The 17,372-nt window shown below is 40.0% G+C and overlaps 1 protein-coding gene across 1 annotated transcript in view; it reads left to right on the top strand.

Moving 5' to 3' along the window:
* rreb1a (ras responsive element binding protein 1a) overlaps positions 1-618 on the top strand; it is a 49,304-nt gene extending 48,686 nt beyond the window's left edge. The window contains exon 12 of the mRNA XM_030768857.1: positions 74-618. Coding sequence (XP_030624717.1) covers positions 74-579 — 506 coding nt within the window. The 3' untranslated portion in view covers positions 580-618. The remainder of the gene's footprint in view (positions 1-73) is intronic.
* The last annotated feature ends 16,754 nt before the right edge of the window (positions 619-17,372 follow it).

Here is a 17,372-nt window from a genome sequence, read left to right as displayed (position 1 = left end):
GAAGTAAAACTGTTGTTAACTGTGAAGTAAAACTGTTGTTAACTTTGAAATGTGTGAACCTGCTTCCCTTTAGGTGAGCGGCCATACAAATGTCAGACGTGTGAGCGCACCTTTACCCTGAAGCACAGCCTGGTAAGGCACCAGCGGATTCACCAGAAGCCACGTGGGCCAGATGGAGAGGGGTCGACCAGTGGGGCCTCAGGTGGAGTTGGGGATGAGGAGGCTTTCAGTGGCCGTTCGGCCAGCGAGGGTGAATACACCCCCACCAGCACCAACCCCCCTTCTGAGAATGAAAGCGAGGCCCCAGAGACGGCTAAGGAGGAGCCAGAGCAGCAGGAGAAGGACGGCGAGCTTGCACCAGCCTCCTCTAACAAGGACGCAACCCCTGAACCGGTCACCACGGAGACACCCAAAGAGCCCCCATCAGAGCATCAAGCCTCAGAGTCGCCGTCCACGTCTGAGAAAGAGGTGGACGAGTCATCGGAGGGATTTCTCCAGGGCCTGCTGGAGATCCGCACCAAGCCCCCCATAGACCATATCCTGCCTGCCAGCGAGCCCCCGCTTCTGGGTGTAGAGTGAAGGGCGAACCCTCCCCATCCTTCCTCAGAGATGTCTTTATGCAGTGGGAATATTGTGCTGCATCAAGAGGTGGTGCCAAACAACAGAAGTATATTCGAATTGCAAAACGTACAAGAACATGGAAGAAAGAACACCACGTTTTCAAGTGCCTTGCTGTTTTTGTTTTCATTTTTGTTTTTGTTTTTTTTTTTCTATTTCTTTATCTACATTAATTGGATGATGAAACATTAATTTTTATAGTATTTTATGATTATTATGATTTTTTTTTTAATCTTCAAAGAAACTGCATTATTGAGCAATAAATGAATGATCTCTAGCGTATCTAGTATTTGTTGTACATTATGAGAGGAAAACCTAAAAATCTGTTTGTTTGTTTTTTTTATCAGCAAAGAGGCAAAACAATAAGAAGCTGGCATGGTGGTGTTGTCACAGACATGTCAGGGCTTGTAGATGATTGCATAACTGGAATACACAGCACACAAACTACAGCCCTATAGGGCCTCTACAGGACTTCATTCTTTCACATCTTCACCATTAGTTTTCTTTCCTCATGTGATTCCTTTGCTGACATAGGCCTCCTCCTGAACTGGCCTGAGAGAGTGTGAGTGAACTCTTGTGTGCTGGATAGTGGAGCTTTGAGAAAAGAGGAGTTCCAGAGAATTTGTTTTTTGTTGTGGTCTCACTCCAGAGGAGAAAGTTTGGTTGTAATTACAACAACATTCAGATGATGATGCGTGAATATGGGCAATATTTGCTCGAGTTCTTTCTCTTCTCAAACTCCCAGCCGAATTGACTATGTTTGATGTCCTTTGTTAGCTTTCTATTTTTGGAAGAGTTGGACGGGACATTGTACTGTGGATAACCGCAGTATTTTTTTTAACACAAGGGCTCCAGGACTATTTGTCCTTTGACTTTCATATCACCTCTCTGTCCCGAGAAACGTCTCTCTCCGAAGGGAGGGGTTTTTTTTGTATCTGACTAAAGAGACCATTTTCTTGAAAAACCAGGTTGAACGTCTTCCAGAATAATCCCTGAGGCCTTATTTGTGGTTCTGCTGGTTCTTGAGCGGAGCACCCCCCCCCCCCCCTCACACCCTCTGTCTCCCTGGTGGAACACTAGTCTTCATTTTTTTACTTGAACATTGTCGCCCTGCTGCCTCCTTTTCTGGACATGGCACCTCTTGCTGGTCCACTCGTCCTCCAGAGCGCCTCTCCTGTGGGGACTTAAAGCAATCACGTGTGTGTACATTTTTTGGGGTGAGGTTTTTTTTGTTTTGTATTGTTTTATTTTTTGTTTTTCCCCTCATTGCTCTCTCTCTCTCTCTCTCTCTCTCTCTCTCTTTCTCTTTCTCAATTGTATGAATACTCAATGTAAAGGAACCTCAGACAGAAACAAATGAAACCTCAAAGCTCGTGGAGACTGTGGAAATGGCAAAGACTTGCAGAATTGATGGACTCGAGTCTCCTGTTCACTGGACCAGTCATCATTTGACTGCATATCTCTCACTGACTATGGACTCTTCGTACTACAGCAGCAGCAACAACAACAAAAAAAAACACGAGAAAAAGCAATCAGAAAAATGAAAAAAAAAACAAACAAAAAAAAACAACACATAAATCGAAGCAACAGAGCAGTGTACAAAGCGAAACAGAGTATTGAAAGTTGGCAAGTGGAAAAGCTCAGACTGTTGGGCAGGTGCTTTGAACGCTAGTCCCTGATTGGACGCGAGTGTGAATGTTTTCCAGCAGTGAGTGGGCTCTGGTGGCCCTCTGCTGGTGGAATGCAAGTATCTCACCTTACTCTGCTTCTCAGGCCCATGGTTAGTATTGAAGAACTTGAATGGGAAAACAACACAATCTTTGTCTCAAAAATGTGTACATTGGACTCACTGAGCTTCTCTCAATAACCCTTTTCGTGGGTATACGTATGTGAATGCAGTGTGTTTGTATACATGCAAATGGGTGTACGTGTGTATGTAAGGATTCTTGAGAAGAATGCACACAGACTGTTTTAATGTATTTATTGATCCCCAGTTATTCCAAGGAGAAGCCATGTATTAACAAACAAAATTATGCTGCAGAGAAGAAAAAAAGATTCAAGTACAACACATCGAATCCCAGCACTGACCTGGGTTTTTTTCTTAGCAATAATCACTATTGATTCTAAAGCTTTATATAGACCTTTCTGTTTGTGTGTTTATAGGCTGTGAGGTCTGTTGTATTTTGTTATTATTATTTCAGTTTGGCTGACAGGTGAGTTTTTTTTTCTTAGATATATAAAAGCGTATAAAACTGTGAAATATATTGTGTTCAAATATGGGTGACTCTGTAGGTTAGTTTTGCATGTTAACATTATTTGTTCGATTACGGATGATTTTTTTTTTCTTTTCCCCATTCCTCCCTCCCCCCTCACTGTTTTGCTCTCAGGGTCCTTTTGAAAAACACATTCAAAACTTCATTTTTTTTTCCTGAGTTGCAAATTTTGTTTCACCATGTCATGATTTTTGAAGTAGTTCAGTTTAAATTGTCAATCACTACATTTAGCACTTCACTGTGAATTCTTACGAGCAGAGTAATCGAATCTATTTAAACCTACATTTTCTTCTGCGTTATTTTTTGTTTGTTTGTTTTTTTGACATGCCAAAATTAACAAAACTAGTTTCATTTTATTTCTCTCCTGGCGTTTTTTTTTTTTTTTTTTTTTAAATTCTCCCGTGTATCCCCGTATCTCTTGACTGTTGTTGACGTTCTGCTTCATTGCTCAAGGGAACAGTGCGTCGCTGCTACTCCCACAAAAGGATTAATTCTACTGGACCTGGATCAGAGCCAGAATCACCTAAGCATTTGGTACACTACTTCTGCTCCTTTATATGACAGTGCTTCAGAAATCAGAAATGTAAGATGTTCTGTATCAAGACAATTAAAGCAATAAAGATATATCAAAGGACAGGTGTGAATGCTATTAGTCTGTTGGAATTTGTTCTTTAAGTGTAAGTCTGGTCACAGATATGGGTTTTGCTTAGATGTTGGCCCTGATGGCATTGTCCTTTCTGTAGACAGAATATTTCCATTTCAGAGGTCATACCTATCTTTGACCAAAGAGTAGGAAGTGCTGAGACATGCATACCAATTTGAAAACACAACAGATGCAAATGTGTTGTCCATGAAGAGGACCGTAGGTTCACGTTGCAATCAAAATGGGAAATGCTTGAAATGTAACTCTCATCCTTAAGCTGTTGAAGTAAGCAACAGCAGTTTAATGTCTTCTTCACAGACTTATAAATTAAGCTCCTCGTAACTCAGTCCCTCTCAGTCCAGTCTGAGACTGACGAAATGGACAGCCAAGAACTTAAGTCACAAAATAAACCAGCTTCACAGAGTGCAGTTTTAGGCCTCATGCACATTTGGGGCACAGTTGTGTCATTTCCAAGTTTGAAGAGATGTGTCACAGACATGTGACAATACTACATAATACCACACACTACAGTACTCTAGGCCACAGATGTAAAACAACCAGTTGAACTCTTTTGTTTAGCTTGTGGGCTGATGCAGTACTGTCTCCATTGTAAATAGATTAGAATTCTTTTAACTCCTGCCGGAATTTCTCAGTATTCAGTCTTCCACACTGTCAGTTTCCCAATGCTGTCATCTAAAGAGAGAAAAGAAATGGATTAGAGCTGTAATTACTGGCTTCATGGTGACTGGCTTTCTTTCAGTGGTCAAAGCCAATTTTTTTTGTTTTATTTCTGATAAAACAAGTTCTCTTGTTTCCGCAAGTCTCCTGATAAAACAATACATATAAATGTAAGTCACACTGAAACCAGTATGCTATTGGCCTGGACCTTGAGCTAAAACTACCAAAAGAAAGAAGTCATTTTAATCAAAACAGATTCACTTCAGTGCCAAGGTACGTGACATAATTGGAGTTTCCCATTTTGTTCAGATCTGAAGTCGAATCATGAAAGAGTCCTCGTTCAAGCATCTTTAATGTTGCAGTGATCATACTTTAAGGCATTGCTCAGCTCCAGAGGTTAATGAGTTTGTAAAGGGCTGTAAGTGAAGTTTTCATTACAGTCTGTGTTTGATCCTTTGTGTGCTGACACTGATGAACCGTAAGGTTTCCTACCTTACTAAAAGTCCAATGGAAGGGCTTCTCGCATCTCTGAACTTACTTATATACCTGAGGCTTACAACCTCTCACTAAAACCTCTACATAAATTTCTTCCCATTCTGCAAGCACTAATATGACATGCCTCCATTGTGAACAGCCTAATGAACCCAAAGGGTAGTGGAAAGAATAAAATCCTTCCCACACTGAGAAAAATGGTGTGGCTTTCACCCAGATGTACTTGCCAATGACACAGCAGGGTTCTATGCTGCCTTTAGTTCCTCTCACACCAAGGAAATGCTTGTCTCCACCATGAACTGCTTGATGCTTGAACCTGCCAAAGCGATCATAATAAATTCTTGAAATGCTAAGGGCAGTGGTATGGAGCATCTTCAGTGTGAATGTATGGTCTTGTAGATTATTTTTCTCTCTTTCTCACTGAGAGGTACAAAGACAGTCATCTCAAGTAACTGTTTCTCTGTGGAGACATCTGGAGGAAGAAGATAAGAAGGTTGACTGCTTCCATCTGCCTCTCACTACATGCATTTGCCTACAGTGATATTAACTGTGCTGGTTACAGACCACATCAGGATGCTCGTAGGGTTTTGGAGCTTACTGAAAACACAACAAGGGAGCATTCAAAAACAAGGGCACAGCATGACATTTTGTAGCACTTTAAACAGGGGTGTTGGTTTCTGGTCTAAGGTTATAGTTACTATTATTTATGAGGTAATTCTGCAAGCATTAGGCAATATTTGTTGAAACCAGCCATTTTTGATCAGTGGACAACCCAGTTAGATACTGTTCAGCTGATCATGAGTATTCTACTGTGAAACTGTTTTTATATTCACAGTGAATGCACACTGATGTAATGGTAGAACAGTTGAAATTATACAATATCATTCCCTATGATTAGCCAGCTGCTATCACATTAACCCATGTGTAACTTGTTCGGCATGTTACCATGGTCTTTCTAAGGCACTTATCTCAGTTTAAGCTCAGAATGCTACTATCACTTCCTGAAATGCGGTTTTGAGCAGTACTTTAAAAACAACAACAACAAAACAAAACAAAACAAAAAAAACACATAGAAAATTGGGTTGTCCTGGTAACATGAGCACTTTTACCATGTTTAGCCTACCTCATTCTGATATTCATTCATCTCTACCTCATTCTTCTACCACGTTTAACCTACCCCATTCAAAATATAGCTTACCTTTTTAGATGTGAAAAAAAATCTACAAAGTTAAGGAGAACATATTATTCATTTTTGTATGAAAAATGGGGATACAGGAAACGGCAATTAAATCTGCTGTACGTTAAGATTTTACAAATAAAAAATACGGTTTAAAGGGCTGAAAGAATAATACGACAGTCTGCGAGTCAGTATAGGTTTAACACTCCTGAGACAGTCAGTAGGTTTAACACTCCTGGAACTGCAAATATAATGACCACTAGAGGGTACTGAAATGCATTGGTTCATTGTGCAGTCAAAGTCTATGAATTTCATACTTTTTGTTAGTTCTAAACACGACAGTTCACTCATATGGAACACTATTTAAGTCAAAATTAAATAAATAAATCAATAAGGCTATGGAATAAATCCTGGAACAAATAAATGAGACAATAAGTATAGAAATACATAAATCAATATAAATATATGAATGAGTCAGTTCGATAAATAAATAACCAGGTTTTTATTTCAAATTGACGCTTTTAAAATGACTACTTCTTTGACTACTTTTATTTATTTCAGGGGACTTTTATTTCATAATTCCACCTTTATTTATTTCAAGGGACATTTATTTCACAATGCCACATTTCCATCTATTATATTCAAATGAATGGGGCGTGGTTATCTCACAGATTCAGACCGAAGTAACATTACCAGAACAGCACTGAATCTACATGAAAGCTGTTGTGTGGACAATATGGAAGATATCGGTGGGCCCCGAGACACCATGCTATCCTTAGCAGATCAAACTGATCAACATTGTTTGTCAGCGGATACTATTTTGGTCCGTATAGAAGACTTTTTTAGAAATACTTGGGCGGATAAATGCTGTTCAAGATATCGACAAAGATGTCGAAGTTTTAAGTTACTTGAGAATTGCTGATTGCGCACCGTGTTCGTGTGTAAAAGGCCCCAGTTACTTCAGGCATAGATGCGGGATGCCTGCCTCTGGATATTCCGGGCGATATAGTATGGAGCAAAATTTTAAGTTTAGCATTGATAAAAAACAAAATCGGCATTGTTTAAAAAAAACTAAAATCAAATAGAACACTGGCATTGAAACACTTGTTTTGAAATTAACTTCAGGCACTAAAAAGATGTTTTGATGTTTTTAGTTTATTCTGATGTGCTTTTTCCAATGACAATCTTTTTTTTTTTGTTGTTTCTTCATGTCAGCCTTTTTCAGGGCGAAGTTTTTTTTTTTTACGCTGCAAGCTTTTTTTCGATGTCAGTGATTTTCAGTGTCAACTTACTGTAACTATTTTGGTGTGGAAGGGGAGGGATTTGGAGAGGAGGGTCAATAAATGTTTCATTTGCATATATTTAAATTAAATGCAAAAATGTAATGTTATGACTTGTCTTATTTATTTATTCCAGGATTTATTCCATAGCCATATTTATTTATTTCTGTATTTATTATTTAATTTTGACTTAAATGGCGTTCCATACACTCAAGCGATTCTTAAGTCATACTAACTTAATGAGACTCCATATAGTTAGTTAACATAAGCCTGTTGATATCTACAACCTTTGCTTCTGCAGCATCAAATTTTGTCAGTTCACGACAAAGCTGTGAAACTCCTGACCCTCAGCAGTGATACTGATCACGAAATCTGATTTGACTTCTGACACCAAGGGTTGTTAATGTGCTTCGAAGTGCTAGTGAGTTAGCAATGTCATTCATGAGCTTTTGTACATTATTGCTGTGAGATACAGACTTTAACATGGCGGGCTGCATTCATTACGGTATTTAAGACTGATTCAAATAAAGCATGACAAGTTGCCCATGCACTTAAACTTGGCTCGGAGGGAACCACAGACACAAAAGGTTATGACCCTTATACCTCCCCCATACCCATTCATTAGATATAAAAAACAGTGTTCAGTGTTCTTTATGCACTGAGTTCAGACGTTCCAAGTTTAGGTTTATATTTGGACTTTTTAAAGAGTTGTTAACAAACCATTCATATCGCTTGTTACACTTGGATGTTTGGGAAGAACCTTACATAGTTATACTTCTTATATATATATATATATATATATATATATATGTTTATTGGGTTTTTGATTATAATTACAACAAAAGACAAACATATACGACTAGTTCACCAAAACAACACATCTGTACATTAACACCCCACCCCCCCCAAAAGTGCCCCATCTCCACACACTTTGGCTTTAACATATTAAACAAACTAACACATATAAGACACACTCACATTCACACATATACGCGTGCACATGGTTCTCCTTCCTGTGTTTCCCCCGCCTGGTCCCCGCTACTGTTCTGACTTTTAATTATATAATTTAATTATAAAGCTTCATATATATCATTCCATATTCTACTAAATTGTTCCCTGTTATTTCTGTCCACAGACATTGTCTTTTCTATAGTTAAAATAGTATTTCATCATTCCCTTCAATGCCCACATGGATGGGGTCTGTACTTCTTTCCAATGCTTTAAAATAAATTTTTTATACACCAGGGAGGAGCACAAAACCTGCCACCCAATAGGGTACATCAGGTTATCTATCCTCTGCAAATTGTATTGCAGGGATGTTAAATTAATCTCAGTTGTACAAATATCAGTCATCCACTTCTGAATTTCAAGCCAAACTTTTTACGTTTTCACATTTCCAGAAAGCATGTATGAGGGTGTCTTCACAAGAACCACATTTTATACACAAAACAGATGAAGATTGGTCAAATTAATGTATTTTAACTTTAGTATAATATATTCTTGTTATAAGCTTATATTGTCTGAGGCACAGATTTTCATTAATGGTAATTTTATTACTGAGATGCAGAGATTTTTTCCATTTTATATTTGGTGTCTGTGATGGTAAGATCTTTATTCCAGTTATCATTTACTTGTGCTCCTATTAGATAATTATATGCCTTACCTATCAATTTCTTTTTTTCTCCAGTATTTATAAATAACTTCTCATTAGGTGTTAATTCCCCATCATAGTTTAATAGTCTGCAATAACCAGCTTTTCAGCTGTAAATATTTAAATATTTCATTATCACATAAGCTAAACTTATTTTTAAGCTGTTCAAATGACAAAACATTTTTGTGGAATACACTGTCTAAAATATCACTAATTCCTCTTTTGATCCATGTGTTCCAGTTTAGTTTTGAGTTTTGGATAGTGATGGATGAACTGTTCCAAAGACAAGTATTCTTTGGCACACTAATGTGAACCCATAAGATGTTTTTTTTTTTTTTTTTTTTTTTAATTTTTTCCATTTAATTTTTTCCAGTACATAGTTATACTTTGGATTAATTAGTGGTTGATTATTGTTTGGAAGACTCTCAGAAATATAAAGGAGTGTCACACTGGTGGAGTGGTGCAGGACCCAAGTGCAAGACACGAAGGTTATGGTGACAAAAAGGAGGACTTTACTTGCAAAATGAAGATAAAAATACAGGTGCAAACTGGAACAAAACCGATAACAAAACAGTGCAGCCTAACAGCATGTACAAACACAAACAATGATAGACAAAGGACAGGTGAAACACAAGGGCTTAAATACAAGAGGAAAACTAAACAGGGCTAACATGATTGGATGAAATTAACAAGGGGGGAACGAGGTTAATAAATACAACAAACAGGATCAGGTGAGGGGTGGAAACACACAAGGAACAGGAGCACAAGACATTTCAAACTAAAAGTCCAAAGATGAGGTGCAGGCTGTGACAAGGAATGTAGCCAAAGCTCATTCACTTGAGTGTTTTTGCCACAGCACTGAATAGAGGAAGATAGTGTCCTGTTCATTGCAAAGATTCTAATTTTCCTCTCACTAGATTGCAATGTGGCAGTGTTATTATTTTTTACTATTATGCAAACTCTCTCTGTAAAATGAATCAATTTAGGCTATCTGCATAGCGATGAATTTGGCCCACGACTCTGCTAGTGTGCGGAGCAATACACATTTACACTTACTTCATCACACACACTTTATCACATACACACACTACTATACATGCTCACTGACTGTACGTCTGCGTTCAGTTGGGAGGCCTTTTTTTTTTTTTTTAATTAAAATGTCATGTTTCCTTTATAACCCAAATGGGCCATGTCAAGTTGTTTTCATTTCCGTTTAAAACGTTTTTATCATGGGGCCATAGCCAATTTGTTTGTTTGTATTTAGTTTCACCTTTCAACGGTTTTGGGTCATTAATATTGGCCTAATCTGACATTAGTTTGCTAGGCAAATTAGCTTTTGATGGCCTCCGTTAGCTAGAAGAAAACTCTGTTCATAGCTTACATTATCAGAGTTGTTAACATGGCGAAAAAAGAGAGATAACAAGGGGCATAACAACAACAAAGGATGTTCAGATACAGGAATTGTTCCGACACTGTTTCAGGACGCTAACGGTAATCGCTAAAGAATGCCTATGCGTAGCAGGCTGAAAAACTGGTCGGTGGTTTTTGCTTACGAATTATTTTTTTTGGAGCGGCACTGCTGTTAAAAGCTGTTAAGGGCTTTTCACTCTGCACATTCAGAGTTGACCCTGGGATAACAGCCTCTTTTCACTCACACATTGTTAATCCAGGGCTAACCTGAACCCAGGGCTATAGGACTCACACTGCACTTCTACTAGTCCTGTATTAAATGTCTGCTGGAACACGTGACTAATGTTTACATTCTAGAATGATGTATGACTACCATGTTTCCTTTAGCCTTGTTCCACATTGGCACCCCTTAGACCCGTGTTTAGTAGAATTTCAGGGGATAACCCTGCTCTGGAGCAGGGCCAGCAAGCCCTAGGCTAAAATTGGGGTTATCTCACTTTGGAATGTGCCAGGATTGTGCCAATGTAAAAGCTTTCTTTGCCTGGGGTGAACAGCTCCCTTAGACTGGGGCTAAGAAGGTTGTAAGAATGCTTTTAGCCCTAGGCTAAGTGCAGTGTGAAAAGCACAGTAGTTTTGAATGTAACATGATTGATAAGACAACTTACTAAAACAACCTAGTTATAAGTTTTAACACCAGTCGTGATTGCTGTGAGATGAGTTCTGGTTTGTTAGTTATTCTTCATGATCATCAGTTGCAGCTTCTTGTCGAATTTGTCTGCTTTTTTGTAGTCAACCGATTCGCTGTTTTATACTTTTCCACAAAGAGTAAGATGTGGTTTAAAAGAACTAGCGGGCTAGATAGATAGATGGATAGGTAAGATAACGTCCTATATTTGTGTTTCACAGACATTCATTCATTCATTCATTTTTAAAGCTGCTTATCCTAATTAGGGTTGCGGGGTGTGGGAGTCTATCCCAGCGCTGATTGGGCAAAAGGCGGGGAAACACCTTGGACAGGTCGCCAGTCCATCGCAGGTTTCACTCGCTCAGAATGTTGTCTTGTTATGCATCCCTCATGACGTCAGTGTGCTGTTATGACATTGCAACACAGCTGCTTAAACTCGGGCTTGGACTCATTATTTTTTAGTTTAAGCCACAACACTCGCAGTGCTTGAATCTGTGTGCATCCGAAAAAAAGGTAAGTGCTATTAATTACATGTAAGATGTATATCAGCAATGTGAAATTATCATTATTATTTTTTAATTAATCTCATTAAATGTGAAGAGGATCACGTTAATCATGATTAATTACAGTCAATTGTGGTTAACTTTTATCAACTTAAGTCTAAGTTTAAGACCGTTCGTATTAGAACAAACCTTATTAGATTAACAAATAGGATCCGATTAGGCCTAAATTTGATTTATAATAATTATTATTTTATTTTGCATGTGTAATATGTCTCATTTGTGAAAGATGTATATGTCTTCATCATGTATTTATGTGTTTGTAATTTATATTTGTATAATTTTGTATGTATCCTTTTTTGGGGGGGGGAGGGTGACACAGTCCTGTTATATAGATGGGAGGACATGAAGAATGAAGATGACTGATGTAGACTGTCAGTCACTTACATACGTTGAATTTTTAGTGCAATATCGTGATAAGTTTTCCAGCTGTGCAATATGGTAGTGAATGGTAATTGCCTTTTGCTAGCATCAGTCAGGGAGGCATGAGGAAACCCAAGGTGTTTAAACATGTGAAGACAACATGCATTTGTCTTTGACTCAACTTGAGGGCACGAAGGGGGACCTCAAAGTAACTTGGCTTAAACTGAGGTGACTTGACTTCAGGATGTGTTGGAGACCTTGATGTGACTGGACTTGACGGCATATAGAGTGATCCCAATGTGACTTGAAATGAATTCACTTGACTGAGCATATGTTTGGGACCCTGATGTGACTTGAACTGCAGGCATTCCGGTGACCCTGATGTACCATATCTTTACATGAATTTTGGTTGACTTGCCCTAGTGCACATGTGTGACATGACTTAAGGTCAGGTCACTTGAATTAAACTGATTTGACTTCAGGGCATGTTGATGACCCTGATTTGGCTTAAGGGAATGTAAATGACCCACACATGCCTTGAACTGGCTTGAATTTATGTAGACATAGATGACCCCAGCATGTTTTGATTGATAAGCACAAGGGTAACCTCAATATGATGTGATATAAGGGCAGAGGTAACCCTGATATATTATTGCATGAAATTTGCTTGACATGTCCTAGGGCAAATGGGTGGCTAATGTGATTGGACATAAGGACATACAGACAGACCCCAGTGTGACTTGGCTTAAAATGAGTTAACTTGAGGAAACATTGGGGACTGGACTTGAGGGCATACAGGGTGACTGCAATGTGACTTAATTTGAGTTAAGGGGGGGTCTGACTTGAGTTGAGATCCCTGATGTACCTTGAGGGCATGATGGAGACTGCTTTCTAACTAGACTTGAGAGCAGTGGTGTCGCCTCACATGACCTGACATAAGGTTATGTAGACTGCCATGACATGGGTTGACTTGAGAGCCTGTAGGTGGATCTGATGTGACCTGCCTGAAGAGTATTTAGATGATGTCACCTTACTTAAGGCATGATAGGAACCTCAATGGGCATGTAGGGTAACGTGGGGCAACGCAGTGCAACTTGGCATGACTGGAGATCATATAGGGAACCTTAAAGTTTCTGGACTTGATTTTCATTTAGGTCACCCTCCTTTCACTTCCTGTAACTATTGTTATATAGTATGGCATATAAATGTAAATAACTTGAGTAGACTTGAAGGCACGTTGGTAACCCCACTGTGGCAAGTGGACTTGAGGTTTGGACATATAGGTGAATCTGACATGGCCTGGTTTAACTTAAGTCACATATGGGACCTGACATGACTTACTCAGAGGGAATATTGGGGCTGTGTACATGACTTGACTTTAGGGAACATAAACGGTGTTATTGCAACCCAAATGAAATAGAATTCACCCCTTGACTTAACTTCCCAAGGTGAGTTGATTTGTGGGCATAAAGGGGACAACAACTTGACTTGAACTTGATTTGATTTGAGAGTACTTACATAAACAGTTACACGTCAGATCTGTGCTGGAGACAGATATACACTGTGAACCGAGCATATTTTTAAAAAGTTATATGTTACAATGAAGCTTCATGGACCTACAGAGGACACAACAGAGAAGGACATCAGTCTGCACCCTTCCTTGAGATTGGCATCTCTGCTTAATGAAAATTTTGGAATACAACGAATAAACCATTTAAGCCTTAGTAATATATATATAACCTGCTAATGCTAATGTGTTTGTGTGTGCATGTGCAGATTAGATGCGCTGTTTATCAGACAGACAAAAGGAGAACAAAAAATATCAGATTTGTTTTTTTTTTAAGAGCACGTCTTAAAACTTTTAAAATTTGATATGTAATCTACTGGCTTTACAAGATTGGTATTTTTCTCTTTGTGTCTGTTGCATTGTGGGTTAAATTTTAGTTTGGACATGTCTGCCACAAAAGGTTTTGTTCATTGCAAGATAGAGAGGTGGATTAGACAGGTATGTCAAAGAAATCAAAAGAGCAGTAAGGCTGGAAGACTTTATTCATAAAAGTCAAAATAGGGAGTACTTTTGATTTAGTTATGATGATAATGTTCTAATGTGTGGAATGATGACAATGACCACAAATTATCCTGTGAGTATTTTCTTCCTGTTTTTTGTTCACTTTGGGGCTGTAAATAGTCTGTCTGACAGTTTAAAGCAGAGGTTCATTTGTCTTTGAAGGACAGTTTTTGTCTTTCCCGCAGTTTTAGATATTCAACAACCGCATCCACTTGTTTTGACAGTCATATGGTGAATATTGTTCAATATTTCAGTGCTTACACAGTATACTTTGAAATTTTGGAGCATATGTCTTTGCTTTGATTGTTTGCACAGGGAAGTCTCTTGTTCCATCTGTGATAAGTGTGTGTTTTTACATGGACTGTGTATTGTTTATGTCACGCTGGTGGTGTGGTGCAGGACCCAAGTGCAAGACACGATGGTTGAAGGTGACCAAACGGAAGACTTTGACAAAAGAAGATTAAAATACAAGTGCAAACTAACAAAAGCCAATAACAAAAAGGTGCAGCATAACAGTGTGCGCAAAACACAAACAACGATAGACAAAGTACAAGGCAAACACGAGGACTTAAATAGAAGGAGAAACTAAACAGGGCAAAACAGGATTGGGTAAAATTAACAAGGTCAATAATTAGACAAACGGGAACAGGTGAGGGGCAGAGACAGAGATCAGGCACACAAAGACATGACAAACTAAAAGTCCAAACTGAGGTGCAGGCTGTGACAGAGCCCCCCCCCTTAAGGGGCGGCTCCCAGACGACCCAAACAAAAACAAAGTCCAGAACAGACCGGGTGGGTGGGTGGGTGGGGGGGGGGGGGGCGCACAGAGGGATGACCGAAGGTGCTGCAGCAGACGGGCCCCCTCTGCGGCCGAGCAGGTGAGGGGTTGGCTGGAACAGACTTTCCAAACTGACAGAGGAACAGGAACGGAGCAGACTCTTCAAACAGCCTCGACGTGGGCTGAGCTGGATCAGGGAAGCGGCCTCGGGAACAGGACAGGGCGTCAGCATGGGAGCTGACCAGGACAGGGCGTCAGCATGGGAGCTGACCAGGACAGGGCGTCAGCATGGGAGCTGACCAGGACAGGGCGTCAGCATGGGAGCTGACCAGGACAGGGCGTCAGCATGGGAGCTGACCAGGACAGGGCGTCAGCATGGGAGCTGACCTGGGCCGGGAAAGCGGCCTCGGGAACAGGGCAGGACAGCGCACCCTCCATGGTGCGCCGGGCAGCGCATTCCTCGCGCTGGGCAGCGCACCCTCCATGGAGCCTTCGGAGACACTGCTTGAAGAGGGTGCTTGAGGGGATCCAGGGTGGCAGAGACAGGAGACCCAGGAGCGGACACAGCCCTAGAGATGGTTGGGCCCAGCACCACAGTCCATGTGGTGCCTGGGTCTAGGGCTGGGAGCCCCCCCCTCCGGTTTAGGGGCTGGAGAACCTACCGAGAGAGGGAGCCCCGCCGCACCCAGGTCAGGAGCTGGAGCCGTCTCTGCCCGGGAGGACAGAAGTGTCTTGCTGGGTCCTTGTTGGGTCTATCGTTCTGTCACGCTGGTGGTGTGGTGCAGGACCCAAGTGCAAGACACGATGGTTGAAGGTGACCAAACGGAAGACTTTACTGACAAAAGATTAAAATACAAGTGCAAACTACTAACAAAAGCCGATAACAAAAAGGTGCAGCATAACAGTGTGCGCAAAACACAAACAACGATAGACAAAAGACAAGGCAAACACGAGGACTTAAATAGAAGGAGAAACTAAACAGGGCAAAACAGGATTGGGTAAAATTAACAAGGTCAATAATTAGACAAACGGGAACAGGTGAGGGGCGGAGACAGACAGAGATCAGGCACACAAAGACATGACAAACTAAAAGTCCAAACTGAGGTGCAGGCTGTGACAGTTTACTTCCACAGCAGACAGATATTCTTAAAGACTGCCTCTTTGTACGTTTGGGTTTGGATGGTCAGATGCCCTCCTGGATATGAGTGGAGAATAGGACCTTGGACACTGCCACACTGAGTCTTGCTGACATTGAGTCTTATCTGGACTGAGACTCACAGAAAAGCTAATACCTCATTTTAAGATGTTTTATGTTGCTTTGTATCAGTCTTTGTTACTGAATGACTTGGTCTTGTCAATTCATATCCACTATTTGTGTTTAATGTGCAAAGTCTTTCCCAGCTCTGTTCCACATCTGAAAAGGACTTTTCTCCTGAGTAGATGGAAGTACCTTTGACTAGAAAAGTATTCTCACTCATCAGTGTCTGAGATTCATGTCAAAATCCTGACATTAGGTAACCTGAAGAGACATATCAGGTTGACATGAGATTTCTTCTCCAGCCTCTTAGTCAGTATCTTGGAGGCATGGGAAAGTCAGACATCCCATTCAGACTGAAAATCCTTGGCTAGGTTTTCTCAGTGAGTGCAGCAATTTCAGGGCTTCACACATGAATTTGATGGAACCCTGTATTCATATAAATTATGTAATATCCTGTCCACTCTTGCCTTGAATTTGTTTATTCTTTACATTCTTTGGATGTGTTGGTGTAATTTTATTGTGAATGTGCAAATTGGATATGGCATTCTTAGATGCCAGCTCCTATTCTTGGCAAATAAGATATGACATTTTTCTGGATAGACAGAAGGAAAACTTGGATTTAATAGCTATTCCAGTTGTCTGACACATTCTCCCCTCACCTCTATTTCTTTGGACAGAGCCATGTCTGTTCCAAGAGGTTGGCCTCAAACCATGAAAGAGAGGAGGATAAAACAGGTATGTAGAAGAAATGCAAGGTGTAGTGAGGTAATTATGCTATCAATTCACTTATGTGCAGAATGGCAACAGTGGGTTCGGAATGATTACTCTGTGGGGCCATAGGCTGTCTCTCTGATTTTATTGCTGAGTGCAAAGTTATTTCCTAAATTTGCCCTTTGTATTGTTCTCCTTTTGTTCCACCAGATATTTTTTCCATTCAAATTCAATGCTAGGATGTCAGTCAATACCATACTAAACATGTGGTGAACAAGTGGCTTGGCCTGGTGTTGGATTTGATGTGGCATAATATTCCACTGTTAGTAAAATCAGGTGATGTATAACAATATTTTTTCTAGTCATAACAGCCATATACTTCCCTCTGCTTTCTTCACTGTCACCTGACAACACAGATTTCCAAGCAAACAACAGATCATGCCATGGAAGCACAGCATCCTGTTATGAAACGTTCTCTAGCCTTAAGCTGCAGTTTTTAACATAACAGTTTGGATTTCTCAACTGCTTTTCTACACTGAAAGAAAAATAAAATGATTAACTATAAAATGTCATCTTAAGCAAAACATTTACCCCTTTCCTTGAAATCGAGGCAAATCGAGCACAATGACTTTGTTTTTTCACTGTAATGTGCTGTTACTCTTATTCAGGTGTCATATGGAAATGATGCATCACTCCAAGTAGCACAGCTGACTGCAGTGGACAGACA

The sequence above is a fragment of the Chanos chanos genome, chromosome 3 (assembly GCF_902362185.1).
Source record: "Chanos chanos chromosome 3, fChaCha1.1, whole genome shotgun sequence".
NCBI classification, from domain to species: domain Eukaryota; kingdom Metazoa; phylum Chordata; class Actinopteri; order Gonorynchiformes; family Chanidae; genus Chanos; species Chanos chanos.
This window is presented reverse-complemented; position numbering and strand designations above follow the sequence as displayed.